At 37.0% G+C, this 15,232-nt stretch overlaps 1 protein-coding gene across 4 annotated transcripts in view; it reads right to left on the reverse strand.

Moving 5' to 3' along the window:
• The window catches only part of CD36 (CD36 molecule), a 36,225-nt gene that overhangs the window by 5,447 nt on the left and 15,546 nt on the right, over nucleotides 1–15,232 (reverse strand). For all 4 annotated transcript variants that reach the window (XM_035342690.1, XM_035342614.1, XM_035342540.1 and 1 more), the window contains 7 exons: nucleotides 10,534–10,694; nucleotides 8,165–8,309; nucleotides 5,797–5,976; nucleotides 5,563–5,654; nucleotides 5,050–5,096; nucleotides 2,577–2,646; nucleotides 804–991 (listed from right to left, as the gene is read on the reverse strand). In XM_035342690.1, coding sequence (XP_035198581.1) covers nucleotides 804–991; nucleotides 2,577–2,646; nucleotides 5,050–5,096; nucleotides 5,563–5,654; nucleotides 5,797–5,976; nucleotides 8,165–8,309; nucleotides 10,534–10,694 — 883 coding nt within the window. The remainder of the gene's footprint in view (nucleotides 1–803; nucleotides 992–2,576; nucleotides 2,647–5,049; nucleotides 5,097–5,562; nucleotides 5,655–5,796; nucleotides 5,977–8,164; nucleotides 8,310–10,533; nucleotides 10,695–15,232) is intronic.

Below are 15,232 nucleotides of genomic sequence, written 5' to 3' on the forward strand. Positions count from 1 at the left end.
GTTCACAACCTTTAATTTTATATTTTCTTGATTTAATAAAATGAGTAAAAAATAAATAAAAAAGTTTTTATTTTTTTAAAAAAAAAAAAAAAAAAAAAAAAAAAAAAAGGCATTTGAATCATTAAGCCTTGTTTCAGTGCTCACATTCTAAATCCATTTTCTATGCAAACATAATTTGTTATACAAACATACAAACAATCTTGAAAAAAATAAAATTTAAAAAAAGGCATCAATAGCTCCCCTCACTCCAACATAAAATAAATTGAGAATTTCTGAGATTCTACTGTCAGGAGGAGAATTTGCCTGGTGAAATAAGTTGTATTTACAAACTTTGTTTGTGTCTACATTGTGGAGCTGGGAGTGCATTTTATTGTACTGATGTTAAATTAAGTAACTGGTGTTTATCAGTCCCTGTGTATGTATATAGCTGTGTAAAAACACAAACACACGCAAATACATTGTGGGTGTGAATCATCACAAATACAAGGACCGTAACTATTTCTGGCTTTAAACAGTACCTATAGAATCCCCTTCCTTTCTACATGTGCATTCCTGCAATTTCAGTACACAATCTATAGTGTCGTGATTTTCTTCTTCATAGGAACATTCAAAATACAGAAATATTATAGCTCTCGTTTGGGGAAATGAGGCTATGGAAAAGGTAAAGCTCTCACAGGTAGTCTGTGGAAGAGTTTGCAGACAAACACAAATGCCCTGGATCCTAGAGCAACACCTCAGCTACAGGACACGTGCTTTCTCCCCAGTTAGATGGCTTCTTTGGCAGTACCATGCCGCCGCTATACCTCCTTTGCAGGCACTAATATCTAGGACTCCAGCTGTTGTGCAGTTCTGGGATATGACCTCCTCTGTACAGAAGCAGTAGTTATCTCCAACTTCAACTGGTGACGCGAATGCTTCACGAGGAACTGCGAAACGATAAAGTGGAATTCCCTTCACATTCTGTTTGCCCTGGAAGACTCCATAGATCGATCTGAATATAAAACAGGAGAAATATGTTTTAGTCACTTGGGTTGAAAATCTGAATTCATGGCATTATTCCTCAAGGATCCTCTGACGCAGGCAATTCTGTGTTTTCACAAACAGATGTACAAGATCAGAGGTGAGCACAGCCAAGACACAAAAAGGCAGAAAAAATACTAATGCCAATAAACAATATAAACTAATTATAATTATAATAGTAACTAATAAGAGGTCTTTTCTACACACTTCTACAGCAACTGTTATTATGAAATGTTTGAAATTCATTTGACTACTGTAGAGATACCTACCAAAATTGGTGGATTTGGTTACAGTTTTTGCACATACTTATAATAAGACATACTTATTATAAACTTATTCCATTGCATGTGAATCAGAATAATACTTCAAGCTTTAGAATACCACTTCAAGCTTATCACTTTTTTTTTTTTTTTGATACATTATCAACTGATAAAGAATTAAGGTTGGTATGCCATAATGTAACCAAGGCAGCAACAATTTGTATTGCAGCCAATCAAAAGAACTATTCTGGGTCTTGCAACATGGCCAGAACCATTTTACATGACCTTGTTTCATCTGAGACCTTTGGGAGGTTGTTATTGCCCTTCATTGTTCATTAATTGTGAGAATTAGGTGGCCTGAGGAATCTCCCAAACTGTGTCCAATTGGTTCAAATTTATTTTTTCTCCACTATGTAGAGTTCCCTTTTCCATAAGTTCTGAAACATTGTCCAGTTTGGGGATACAATTGCTTCACGAGAAAAAGAACTCTAACTTCATGTAAAAACACTGATCTTTGAAAACAATCTGCAAAGCAAATGGTCCACTTTAACCCTAGTTAAAAGGAAGCAGCTGTTTCCAGGCAGCAAAATAAATACTGGGATCGAACCTCCCTAAGTAAATACATTCTGATGCCCTTTAAACCTCTTAATGTTGCTTTCAGCTATCTCACTGGAAAAATCAGGGACAGTGGATAACCACAGCAGAAGAAGCAGGCTGAAAACCCATCAGTATGGGATGAATTAAGCAGGTCGGTTTGTTTGTAAATACATAAAAATAAACTATGTAAAAAAATGCTGTGGGAAAACTATTTTGAGCATCTAGTGGCTGAGAGTAAATCCTGTTCTGCATAGATGACATTATACAGAAATCCCCTAGATGGTCCAGACAGTCCCTGAAGAGAGGTAAATTGCCTGCTCACACCAAATTAGGCAGGTTAGAGGCTGAGTCGTTTTCCTAGAAATTGTTCAAGTCTTTGAACCCTGTGGACCTCAGTGTCTGTAACTGCTCATAGCTGTGTCTCTCTGTAAAATTAAGCAGTGGTATTCCTAAATTACACACCTGTAACTTTCTTAAATGAAACACGCCATAAATAACTTGCTACTTGACACAAATGAAAGTGATAGAATTCAGCTCTGAATCATAAGCACAGCTCACAAATTTACTTGAGTTTAGGTGAAGCAGTTGTGAGGAACTGCCTCAGCAACCTAAGCCCCAGCAGAGATACTGCAGAAGCCTACTGAAACAAAAGAGCATTTGGGAAGCACACGTGTGCACAAAAGGAAGGGACCGGCATACCTGCAAATGTCAGAGGAGAAGAAGCGCAGTACCTGATCCTTCTTAACAAATGGAGGAAATGATGCCCCATCTGTGAATAAAATTAAGAGCTTGAAGGCATTCCACTTAGAAGATGTACTTTAATTTCTAGCTCAGTGTTTAGTACTTTCCCATAAAACTGTGAACAAGGTAAACACAATGAGTCATTTGTACAGAAAATATTTACATAAGCTACTGCATAATGACAGGTACTCCATGGATTGATTTTGTATTGGTTTTGAAGGCAAGCCAAATTATGGCAACTGTATTATTTTTTTTTTTTCCACAGACATAAATCTATATATCATCAAGCCCATTAAAAACAGCAGATAAAGATACCGCTCCTGCTTAATACGAATCCTGAATACGAATCTTGAACCTGTTGCCACTGCTTCAAGATTTATGTACCCAAAAAAATTAAATCTTTCTCGAGATGCTTGGTTCACCTGGAGTTATGGCACCCAGTGCTTATAAGAAAAGCAGCTTTAGACTTCAAACCTTAGTTAATAAAGAGCACTAAACTTTTTTTTTTTTTTTTTTTTTTTCCACCCAAGACTGCTCAGTTGAAGCTCATTGTAGACAAGCAAAGAAGGTCAGAGGAAGAACCCTTTGGTGATGTTTTTCTCCCACTTGCTATGAAAAGAGCAGCTTGCCAGTTCAGATGCATATTTCTGTATTGCATGCAACTAGTGTTAAGTAAGGGGGTCTCAGCCATTTTTCCAAGCAAGGTGTTGTAACAAACCTTTAACCAGTACATTTGTTACTTCTTGCAACAATTTCTGTTTAGTTTCTTAGTCAGCAACCCTAACCAAGGAATTGAAAACATCTGTGGTATCTTTGAATCTAGTTGGCAAGAGTGAGAAAGCTAAATTACATACTGCCACTTGCCCAGTGCTGATGAAAGCACTTTTCCTTAAGGAAAATCCAAGATCATCCTAGAGACGCACTCTATTTGTAAATCTTGGCAGTCTCAGAGTGTTTGCAAATACGGACTTGTTTCAAGCCCATACAAGAATACTGTTTAATCTTTTTATCTAGTTATTTACTTTTGCTTGGAAAACATGCTCTGCTTTTCTGTGAAAGTTTACAAGATACAAAGGAATTCTCACATTTACTTACAAGACATTTTAAACCTGCTGATTCTCTAAACACAATGCTCATGTAAACTGTGTAATGACCTTTGCTAACAGTGAAATTCTCCCCATTTACACTGTATTGAAGCACTTAGTCTAGTAACCTGAGTGTTTTTATTCCATCTGCTGTGGAAGAAGATAAAGGAAAAAAAAAAAAAAAGAAAAAAAAAAGATTTTGAGCTCCATAAGAAAGAAGGAAAGTCCCAGAAAAATTAATCCTTCCTGATACACAACTCCGTGGAAACTCAGATTCTTGGTAAGTATTTGAAATGCTTCAAAATTACTTGTCATGTGTGAGGTTTTTTTTTTTTTTGGTTGGTTGGTTGGTTGGTTTTTGTTTTTTGTTTTTTTTTAAGCAGAATGATCTATGTTAAGGAAAACTACACAGTGCAGAGGAAAAATAAATAAATAAATAAAACAGATTAAGAAAAAGAAAGAAAATGAAAGTAAGAAGAAAGGAAGAAAGATAGAAAGGAAGGCAAAAAGAAAGAAAGATGGAAAGAAAGATAGAAAGGCGGAAGGAAGAAAGGAAGGAAGGAAGGAAGATGTTTGTTTTGATAATTGCTCACTGGAGGCCTGCAGCTCTCTGCATGTCTCCTCCATGATATATGCCAGCCTCAACTCAACAGATTCCAGTGTCCTCACAGAGAGGTTTTTAGTCACCAAGAAGAAATATACCCCCTTGGATAAATATATCTTTAAACAATTCAACTGTTTCCATATGCATTCAAAAATAAAGTTCAAAAATTCAACCCAAACTAATCTACCTCTCTTCTTTTTCCATTTTTACTTGCTACTGCCACTTGTATGAGAGCTTGCTTCCTTGCCAACTCAATTTCTTTTCATATCTCAGGAAAAAAAAAAAAAAAAAAAAAAAACTTTCTATTCTCATACATTTATTTTTATTTTTCAACAGTGCAAATGGATGCTACTGGAAGGCAAAGACAATATTTTTCAACTGTTGTACCAAAGAAAAAGAATCTTAGTTATACCATGCCATGGGGATATTTATTAGAAATAGACAGATAGATTGTTTCTTGTCTTCTATATCTTCTATAGCTGAAGTGTGCATATAAGTATATAAAATAGTGTTTTAAATAGTGTATAATATATATTATATTAGATATATATGCATGTATAGTAGCAGCAGTATATATACATTCATATTTATATAGACATATATAAAAACATATATATATAGACATATGCAGAATACAGAACTCTCAAAGCCCAAGAGGGACTTAACATACATATTGTACCTCATTATTCCTTTGCAATATCAAGAAATGTGCTGAAGTTTCAAAAAGCTTTAATAGGCTCACCTGTGCCGTTAACCAAATCACAGTAACCTTCCCAGTAAGAAAGATTCCTTTAAAAAGGAAAAAAAAAAAAAAAAAGTCATGCTGCATGAATTATATTGTACTATGTAATCCATTTCACTAACTGTGTTGTTAATCCTCACTGCTCCAGTACAAACATGATGCATTAGCAAAGGCATATGACAGGGATATTAATTTATATGTTCAGATAAACTATATGATGCATTAGATTAGGGCAAAAGCGATCTAGCTAATTAAGTAAGGAAGACAGAAGTAACTACTTGTGTTGAAGAATCAAAAAATTATCTTAAATAGAAGCTCATAACAGAATCACAAATAGCTGAAACAGTTTTGCTTAGCCTGGGGCTTGATCTAGCTTTCCTTGATTTGTTGACAACTTTCCATTTAATTATAGCTCTCAGTGAGTCAGGTCTTAAAATGCAAACCTTGAAAATATGTTGTTGTTTTTTTGTTTGTTTGTTTGTTTGTTTTTTCATATATACAATGCTATTATACCTTTTGTTTTTATAACTTTCAATTATTGCTGTTTTTCTTATATCTTCTTTCCCAGTATACACTCTGTAAAGTCCATCATATGTCCCATTATACTGTAATAGACACAAGAAGGAATAACAGTTAGAAGTACTGACCCAATGTATTTTTGTCAGATTTTTCTTCCTTGCAGCTGCAGTTTTGATTTTATTCACAGAATTATAACTGAAATATTGCCTTCTGATTGGTTTCACTTACCGGGTAGAAGACTCCCAAAACTGGGTCCAAGGGGAAGGGAACCTTGTTTAAGAAGGGGTCTTTGTATCCCCATAGTATTTCTTTCACTGTTCTGTTCTGCAGCATGGATGACTTAGAAGATTTAATCCAAGTGTTTAATAGTAGTTGTATGAAAGCATTTGTATACAGGGCAGGTGCAGCCTACAACAGCAATAAAATTAATGTTTAGCATAAAATTCTGCGTGAGCAGATCAAAAATACAGACCAACTCCAATAAATCTCTGGGAAAGCTGATAAGTAAGGTTGATTCCAGACCTTACTCACTGCAAGTTAAATTTCTAATTAAAACTACAACTCATTATTGAAACAGTTGTTGAGTATAACGTATATAAAACTAGACAATTTATCTTCACTGTTTCCACAAGTTCACTAGATCATCCCTAATGTCTTTACATTCCAAGTCTCTGTGCATATAACATGGACTGTACAACTTTCATTTTCCTTCTTTTCTGCTATATTCATAACTCACTACTTCAGACTCACATCATAAGCATGCAAGTACAAACATACATGCCTTGTTACCTATTATCTGTGGTTTAGACTTGCTCTATTGATAAAATTATGCTAACAGCAGTACGATTCTATCCTGCATAAAACCAATGGAGTGATGAATCTCCATTATTTCTTTAATCAGAAAGAATACATTTCTGCAACTAACATGTTCTTTCCAAACAGTTTTAATTCTACATAACAGATGAACTCTTCCCATTTCAGTGAAGAATGATGTGGTATTTTACCAGCTATAATTGTAATGAACTTTTCCAGAGGCATAAACACAAAGTCAAGACCCTAAAGCCACTGATTAGCTTGTGGAAAACAAGCAAAAATGATCTATGTTGGCCCATGTCGAGAAGCAGGGAATGGTAACAATTTTGATAAGTAAATCTGTGTAGTGAAAAAGAACCTCTCAGAGCAAGTGTTCAGTCTAGGCTTTTTACTGTACTCTCTTCTTGTCTTCAGTGCAATGGGGATGACAATGGAAGAGTCAGAGCTAGCCAGAAAGTCGAAACAACCAAGACAAAGTTGCTCTCTTGTTTGTTCTCTCTTTTTTGTTTGTTTGTTTGTTTTCAATCTCTCTTAGCCCATGCATTCCTGTCTGAATTTGAACATAAAGCAAGCACGGATATGGAAAGATTATGAGATAGAGGAGATATGGGTTCAATCCACTCAGGATTAAGAAAGTGTGGAAAACATCTCTCTTGATTCCCTTGTGAGTATTCTGACCACAGGGTTATGATACCAAAGATGGGCTCTACTGATACTGTCATGTGAAATAAGCAGAGCCTCTCTGGGTATTTAAACTTATCCAAGTTTTGTTCTGAACACCAAAACAGGGCTTGGATGCTCTGCTCTTACTTCCCCTGAGATGGCTACTTCCAGGCAAGAGTCTATGTTTACATCCATAAAGAGCTACATGGCCCCAAATGTGGCAAATGAGCAGAGTTAGTGAATACCATGAGAAGAATATAATGAGATGATGGACTCAGGACATTAATCCAGGGGGGGGGGGAAAAAAAAAAAAAAAAAAAAAAAAAAAGCTTTCTAAAAGGGAAATTCTAGCCTAAATTAGAACATAGGCAGAATAGAATAGATCTGGTCTGAATAAGGCAATCAACCTTTTTTTCATCTTTACACACAGCATCTCTCCACTCTGCCACTAGTACCCACCCTCTCTCTCACAGTAGTCCTGAAAGCTCACATGCAGACACCACAGTGTTAGTATGGGACACCTGAGCAACGCAACTTGGGCTGAATTCAAATATGAAATCTGTAAACATAAGTCAAGAGCAAACACTCAAATCCTATGACAACAGGAAAACATCTGGAGGGAAGTACAGGTGGGGTCTCCTGTGATTTCCTCAGGAGAACTAAAGTCTCAGGAGGACTGGAGAGCTCTGGGGGTGCCATTGCTTTGGGGCAGAAGAGCACCATGGAAGCAGCGCGGCCATGCATACACTGATTTAACACAGTCTCCCCTGCAAAGCAGGACTGAAGATATTATGAAAAGAGTACGGAAAACCCAGATTATACTGGTCATGCTGTACCTCAGGTAGAATAGGAATCCATCCACAACCTTTTGATTCATTCCCACACTAAAATTGACTAGAAGGATGCTTTTGATACATGCCATCCAAGCTGATGACTTTGCTTCCATTGACAAGAACAAGCCAATTTTCATTTACAGTTAAGATTACCCTGGGAGTATAAGGAAACCTCAATGTAAATGCAATATATCTTCAGAATGTGTTATTAATGCTTACTTCTCCCCTTATTTTTTGAATATCTCAACATTCAAATGTGCATATTATAGTTTGTTTTCTTCACTTACAACAACAGCGAGGTTCAGGCATGTGATGGTATCATTTTCTGTCCCAACAGACATATCAGGTTCAAAACGAGCAGCATTAGGTAACATGTAGGATATTGTGCCATCAGAGTTTTCTGTGATATTTTCTTTGGCTAAATATCGCACCCTTGAAATGCAAAATAATAAAACACAGAACATTTTAAAATCTGATTTTCAAGTCAACACTTAACCACATCTGACTGAAATTTATTGAGATGTTGATGAACACTTTTGAAGATGAATATTTTACATTTTAAAATCACTGAAATGGTTCTAAACTTTTCATTTGAATATTAGTAAAAAATCTATTTTATGTAAAATATTTTTCTTTTCCAAACATTTCCTTAATGCCTAATGTATTTTTTTTTTTTTTGCTTGATACTAAAATAACAATATTTATTTATTTATTTTACTTTTAATTGCAATAATGGACCTTTTATCTTTTGGTATTCTGTTCTGAATTAGTTACGTTTCATCACATTTTTTCTAAGCTTTTTCATGATTGCATGTTCTTATAAGGGAATGAGTCAGGAATGGTTTATAAATGCCCTTAAGATTTGATGTGATAGGCCTGTGTTCTAATAAAAGAGATTAGAGGTTAATTCCATAATGGGAGCTACTTTATTAATATTTCACATCCATATGGGGATTTATAAGCAGTCTTTCAGCACCACTGAGAAACACAAAAGCATTCTCCATTGTGCCTGTAAGTGCCTATATTTCTGTTTGGGGATCACTGAGGCACAAATCTCTGAGCTCCTATAGTTCTGGCTTTGGCTCAACTCTATATGTCCCCATCCTCTTGCTGACCCCACTGTGGAGGTGGCATCCAGCAAGCATTGTATTACTTAGTTTATGCCGTGGGTCTACAAATTTTATCCCAGTTTCGTTCCAGAAGTGATCATCGTGCTCCATCAGATCATCCAGCCTGGGCATGGGAGGACCAGAAATTTCAGAGCACTTTTCCCCATAGTACAGATGAAACCAGTGCAGGGTGGGACCTACCCCGCAAGCAGCTGGATCTTGGCTTCTCAAGAGTGGTTTGTATGCGTGCCATTTTAGTTAATGGACTAATGTGTAGAGCACATATTTGGAAGTTGGAAGGTTTGTTTTCTAAGTAACGTTACTTCTAACTGGAAAAAAAAAAGACTTAAAGTTTCCCACTTCCCAACAGAATCTTGGGGACAACTGCAGTTCCAAGGACAGTTGTTCTACTCTGTAGAACAGAGTAAGCAATGAAACATTCAAAGGGAAATTGAGAAAGAGACTCAGCATTGCAGTGATTAAGGTAGACCCAATATCTCTGATCAAGGAATGTAAAGTATCTTTTGCTTCTTAGATGAGCATGAATGTAGCAGTGAGTGTTTTTTTTTGTTTGTTTGTTTGTTTTTTTTTTTTTTTTCCCCAAGAAATGAAGCCATCATTTCTTGCACAGTCTTATCTAGGCTGTCAGCAGAGATTTATCCCAGAGAGTATATGCACCACCATGACCAGAGTAAAAAATTCTTTTTTAGTGGGAGTTCACCTTCTGCAATATTTCTCAACTGCTGAGTTTCCTGACTCCTGCAGAACCATCTCTTGTGTCTTCCCAGGTACTATATGAACCAAGATATTCCAATGATAAATTAATAACCTTTTAGGCTTTAAGGCACCCGTGGTTTAGATACTGCAATCCAAAACTACCTGGCAAATATCATATACATGTCAATGACATTAAGAAATAAATGTCTTATCATTTTAGGAAAACAATTTCATAACAAGAGTGCCAGTAACAGCTAGGTGCTTTCCTGGACAGGGATGGACTGTTGCACCTGGGCCTTAGATAATACATTTTAAAAAATGCTTTTCAGAGGGAAGTCTGAGAAAGAAAAAGCTATAGATTAAAAACAAACAAACAAAGCAAAACAAAATAAATAAAGGAGCAATAAAACAAAACATATTAAAATAAATATGACTGTTACACTTACAAGGGTGATAAGACAATCTCATGTTTTGGGGGCATCTGGCATAATTTTTTCTGAGTAAAAGGCTGGCAAACACTGAACAGCAACAAATGCAACATGCCTGTGTGTTTTTATGGTAAACATCTTACTAATGAGCAATAGTTTATCACAAGAACAAATAGATTCACATCCAAGTACCTGTTTTATTATCCCAATGTGAAACACAGTAAGAAATGTTTGTGAATGCAGTGCATAGCTGCAAATATTTAGGCATTTTTGACAACTCTGACTACAATGGGATTCTAGGCTTTCCAAAGCCAATTTAAACAATTTTAACTCAGCAGAACTTTTTCTGGCTTTAACAAAAATTTTGATATGACATGTCACATATTCAGGAACTATGGTTACCTGTATGTATAAGGTCCTCTTTGTTCAAGTTTTGGACGCGATCCATTTTCTAACACCTCTGTTGGATTTTGCACATGAAAGATCCAAAACTGTCTGTAAACTGAGCTTCCTGGAACAAGCCAATTATCAAAAGCAATGGTACCATTTGCAATAACAGCTTCCTAAAAAAAAAAAAAAATAAAAAAAAATTAGCAACAAAAAATCACTTTTATTGTTGAGATAAAATATACAACACATACTTTTGGCCAACATTTGAAGGCAGCCTGACATTCATGTGTAGTAACTGCAAAACTGAGTCCCCTTAAAATAAGTGAGCACAAAGCTGATATAATTGCTATCATAGACAGTAGAAAAGCTTTCCTATTGCTGTGGTTGGGCATCACTGTAATTCCCATTCACTAAACTTACAGATTACTTGTAAGAATAAAAATTGTCAATGACTGAATCATACCCAGCAGTTTTTAGAATCCATAAACTAATTTTCATACATTTCATGCATGAAATGTATCCCAGGGGAGGAAATGAGAGCTATCTCTGATCTTTACTTATGCACTAAGTCACTTCACCACCAGAGAAAGTGAAAAGTGCTCTTGCATGACTGTTTTTTGTCAGAAAATTCTTGTGACCAAGACTGAGACTTTCTATGAAATCTCTCTGCTTTTAATAACATTTATTTAGGAAGGTTTCCCAGGTCAGAGAATGAGGGCAAAAGAGGGAGAAGGAGCAGACAGGACATTGGGAATCACTATAGACTAACCAACGGCTTTATGTGTGTGGCACTCAGATGTACTATGATAAATGTCTACCTTGAGACTGCACAGTGAAAAGGATAGTCTGAAGGTATATATCCTATACTGTCAGGAGAACATCTGCTTTGTTTTGTCTTCATCTGACCTGTTTCTATACAATTTTCACAAATCCTTGGGCAAATAGATATTTTTTTTTTCCCTTGTGGTAAAAATTTAGGAAAGGTTTTTTAGTAAGAAAAGTCTAGGCTTCCCGGGTCCAACATATAACATGCTTTTTAGCAGAGTTGTGCAATGTTATAGTTAATTTCCATAGCTCACAGAGATGCAGAAAGCAATAGACTGGAATCTTCCAGACAGTTATGTAGCAAGAAAAGGCATTCTAAATTGCAAGATTTGCTAGATTTTCTTTCTAACTTAATTTTCTGCATCTGGAGTTTGTTTAGCAAGCACCATCCAAGAAAGGATAATACCAATTAAGAACTACTGTCATGAAATATGAATAAAATGTCTTAGAGAACTCTTAGTGCAGACAGGATGAAAGCCTATTTGTAAGGTAGAGCAGCAAATGCTATTGGTGGTGTAAAGAGCTGAGCTTGCTGTCTGAATATCTGCTATAATTTAAGTGCATTTGTATGAGAGGGGAAGGAAATTTTCCACAGCAAATGTTTTATCAGCTTGAGAGCTTGCACTCAGACCTGACAGATAAAATTTGCTTCAGTCTTGTTTTGCAAACCTTCAGAGGCCAAGGACTGTCCCAGCTGTGATCCTAAGTAGTGCAGGCCATTTCCTTTGTGAAGAGAGATTCCATGAATTGGAAATCGCCTTTTGTGTTTTCATAGAGAATTACTCATAGGATCTGGGAGAAGCAGGCTTATATAAAGAATGGAGGTTGGTGAATATTACACCCTTCTAAAAAAAAAGGCAGGGAGGAGGATATGGAGAATTACAGGCCTGTCAGACTGATCTCCATGCCAAGGTCATGGAGCAGGTCATCTTAATTGTCATCACATGACATGTATGGCACAACCAGGTGAGTAAGGGTTTATGAAAGACAGGGCCTGCCTGACTAACCTGATCTTCTTCTACGACAAGGTCATCTGCTTAGTGGATGAGCTGTGGATGTTGTTTACTTGGACTTTAGCAAAGCATTTGATACTGTTTCCCACAACCTTCTCCTACAGAAACTGGCTGCTCATGGCTTGGATGGATGTACTGTACTGTTCACTGGGTAAAAAATGGCTGGATGGCTGGGCCCAAAGAATTGTTGTGAATGGAGTTAAATCTGTTTGATGTCTGGTCAAAAGTGGTGTCCCTTAGACCTCAGTACTGGGGCCAGTTTTGTTTAATATCTTAACAATGATCTGGATGAAGGGATTGAGTGCATCCCCAGTAAATTTGCAGATGACACCAAGTCGGGTAGGAGTGTTGATCTGATTGAGAGTAGGAGGGCTATCCAGAGGGATCTGGGTAAGTTAGATAAATAGGTTGAGGCCAATCACATAACATTCAACAAGGATAAATGATGGGTGCTGCACTTGGGTCATAACAACCCCATGCGGTAGTGTATGCTTGGGGAAGACTGGCTGGAAAGCTGCTTGGCAGAAAAAGACTTGGGGGTGCTGGCTGACAGCCAGCTGAACATAAGCCAGCAGTGTGCCCAGGTAGCCAAGAAAACCAATGCCATCCTGGCATGTATAACACATAGTGTGGCCAGCAGGACAAAGGAAGTTGTTTTTTTTCTGTATTCAGCACCTGTAAGACTGCACCTTGAGTATAGTGTTCAGTTTTGGGCCCCTCACTACAAGAAGGATACTGAGTTGCTCAAGCACATACAGAGAAGAGTGATGAAGCTGGTGAAGGGACTACAAAACAGGACATGTGAGGCATGGCTGAGGGAACTGGGGCTGTTTAGTCTGGAGAAAAGGATGCTGAAGGAACTTGCAGGTGTTTGTCTCTTTTCTTGGGTGACAAGTGATAGGACGTGATGCAATGGCCTCAAGTTGCACCAAAGGAGATTTAGATTGGATAGCAGAAAGAATTTATTCATGGAACTGGTGCTCAGGCATTGTAATGGGCTGCCCAGGGATATGGTGGAGTCACAATCCTTAGAGGTATTTAAGAGACGTGGAAAAATGCAGGGAAATCTAAGAGCATGCAGGTCTTTATACCAGCTTTTTAGTACAATCAGGTACTTTAGTACTTTATCAACTGAGACTGTAGGCTAAATGATGATCATTTTCATGTCCTGTTCCTTACTGCACTTTACTGTACTGTACTATGTACTTTCTTATCAATCGAGAACTAATTTGCTGTCCACCTACAAAGGTGGGGTGACTCTCCCTTACTTTTTATGCAAGAATGATTACTATGTCTCTACTATATGCTTGGGAAATGCCAATGGGAAAGTAGGACCTTGGACATTGTATAAAGAGTCCTTAGGGACTGAAGTACTGGTGCAGACATGTAACAGTGAGTTACTGTGTAGATTTACAGTCCACCACTCTGTGCTTATGCCTCCCTGGGGGTGAGCTTTGAGGGGACAGCCAGTCTAATCTGACAGTTCTGCAGCTTTGCAGACAAAGGGGAAAGACAGCTGCCCTCTGACCTCGCCCAACATCTTTTCCCTTCCTTTGTGCTCTCATTCCTTAGGAAGCTGTTTCTGCTTTCTGGACTGAAGAGGACTTTTTATTATTTTTTTTTTATTTTTTTTTTCTGTGTTAACTTTCAGCCAGTGCCGTGGGTAGGGGGAAGGATCAGATGAGAACTAGAGTTAAAATAAGGGAAGCAGAAGGACAAAAGAGGGAGGGGGAGGAAGGGAGTAAGACCATTATTTTTGTTGGCAGGCAGCCATTATTGTTACTAACATTTCTCAACAAAGGGGGTGGCATGTATTTCACTGCCATATACTTCAAGAGTTCAAACAGTGAGTTAAAGTGGAAGAAAATTTAGAGCTCTGTCCTTAATCATGTCCTCATTTAATAATACTAATGTCCTCACACTTACAAGCCCTGGGGCTTTGTCTGTCTGATCACTAGTGAGGCCATCCCTAAATACTACTCTGCTCTGTGGCTAGTCACCTTAGTAACACTGACACATTTTGTCCATTATGATTTTATGAAAGGTAGGGTAATTTGGGAAACTAATAATCTGTAAGTGATAATATGAAACACTTTTCAGCTCCCTAGTAGTAGAAGCATGGAATGGTTTGGAAGGGACCTTAAATATCATCTAATTTCACCCATACCACCACTGAATTAACTGAATTAGTTAAGGAATAGACACATATTACTTTGTAATTGATGATTATTCTCTTATGTATTAGCCTTGTTATTCAAGCTTTGTTGAATCAAAACTTTTAGTCCTTTTAGATTTCTTGATCAGAACATATTATGGAAGCCAATCAAGCTTATCACTGATAATGCTGGAATATGTATGATCGGATCACTAATGTTCTGCTTGGAGCCAGCAGTTGCAGTTGCTTTCGGTTCATTCGTTTAGATAAAGAAGGTGCATATGACTTTCACAAAAACAATATTAAATTAGAAGTGTTTCCTAAGCCTCCAGAAGCTAAGAGGAAATAATCTGGCTAATCATAGAAAACAGATATCTAGAGAGACAGATGGCTAAATGTAATAATAGCTAAAATTTATAGCTTTATTTATAAAAATAACAGAGACTAACCCTGAGGACTCTACTGAAATAGTACAGCACTTAGGTATTGTGGCAAAATATTCTCTATTATCAACTCATAGGGAATTTAATATATTAAGTGTCTTTTCTTAATCTCCTGAATTCACACTCTCAAGCAGGCAGCAAAAGTCCTCACAGAAGTGGCAATAAATTTTTTTCTGGTAACTGAATCAACTACCAGTGATTGTGAGTGGTTAGACTTGGAAAAAATAAACTGAATTTTGTCTAAGTTAATAATATTGTGCTTGGGGAGATAATGT

This window comes from Oxyura jamaicensis, chromosome 1 (assembly GCF_011077185.1).
Source record: "Oxyura jamaicensis isolate SHBP4307 breed ruddy duck chromosome 1, BPBGC_Ojam_1.0, whole genome shotgun sequence".
Lineage (NCBI taxonomy): Eukaryota > Metazoa > Chordata > Aves > Anseriformes > Anatidae > Oxyura > Oxyura jamaicensis.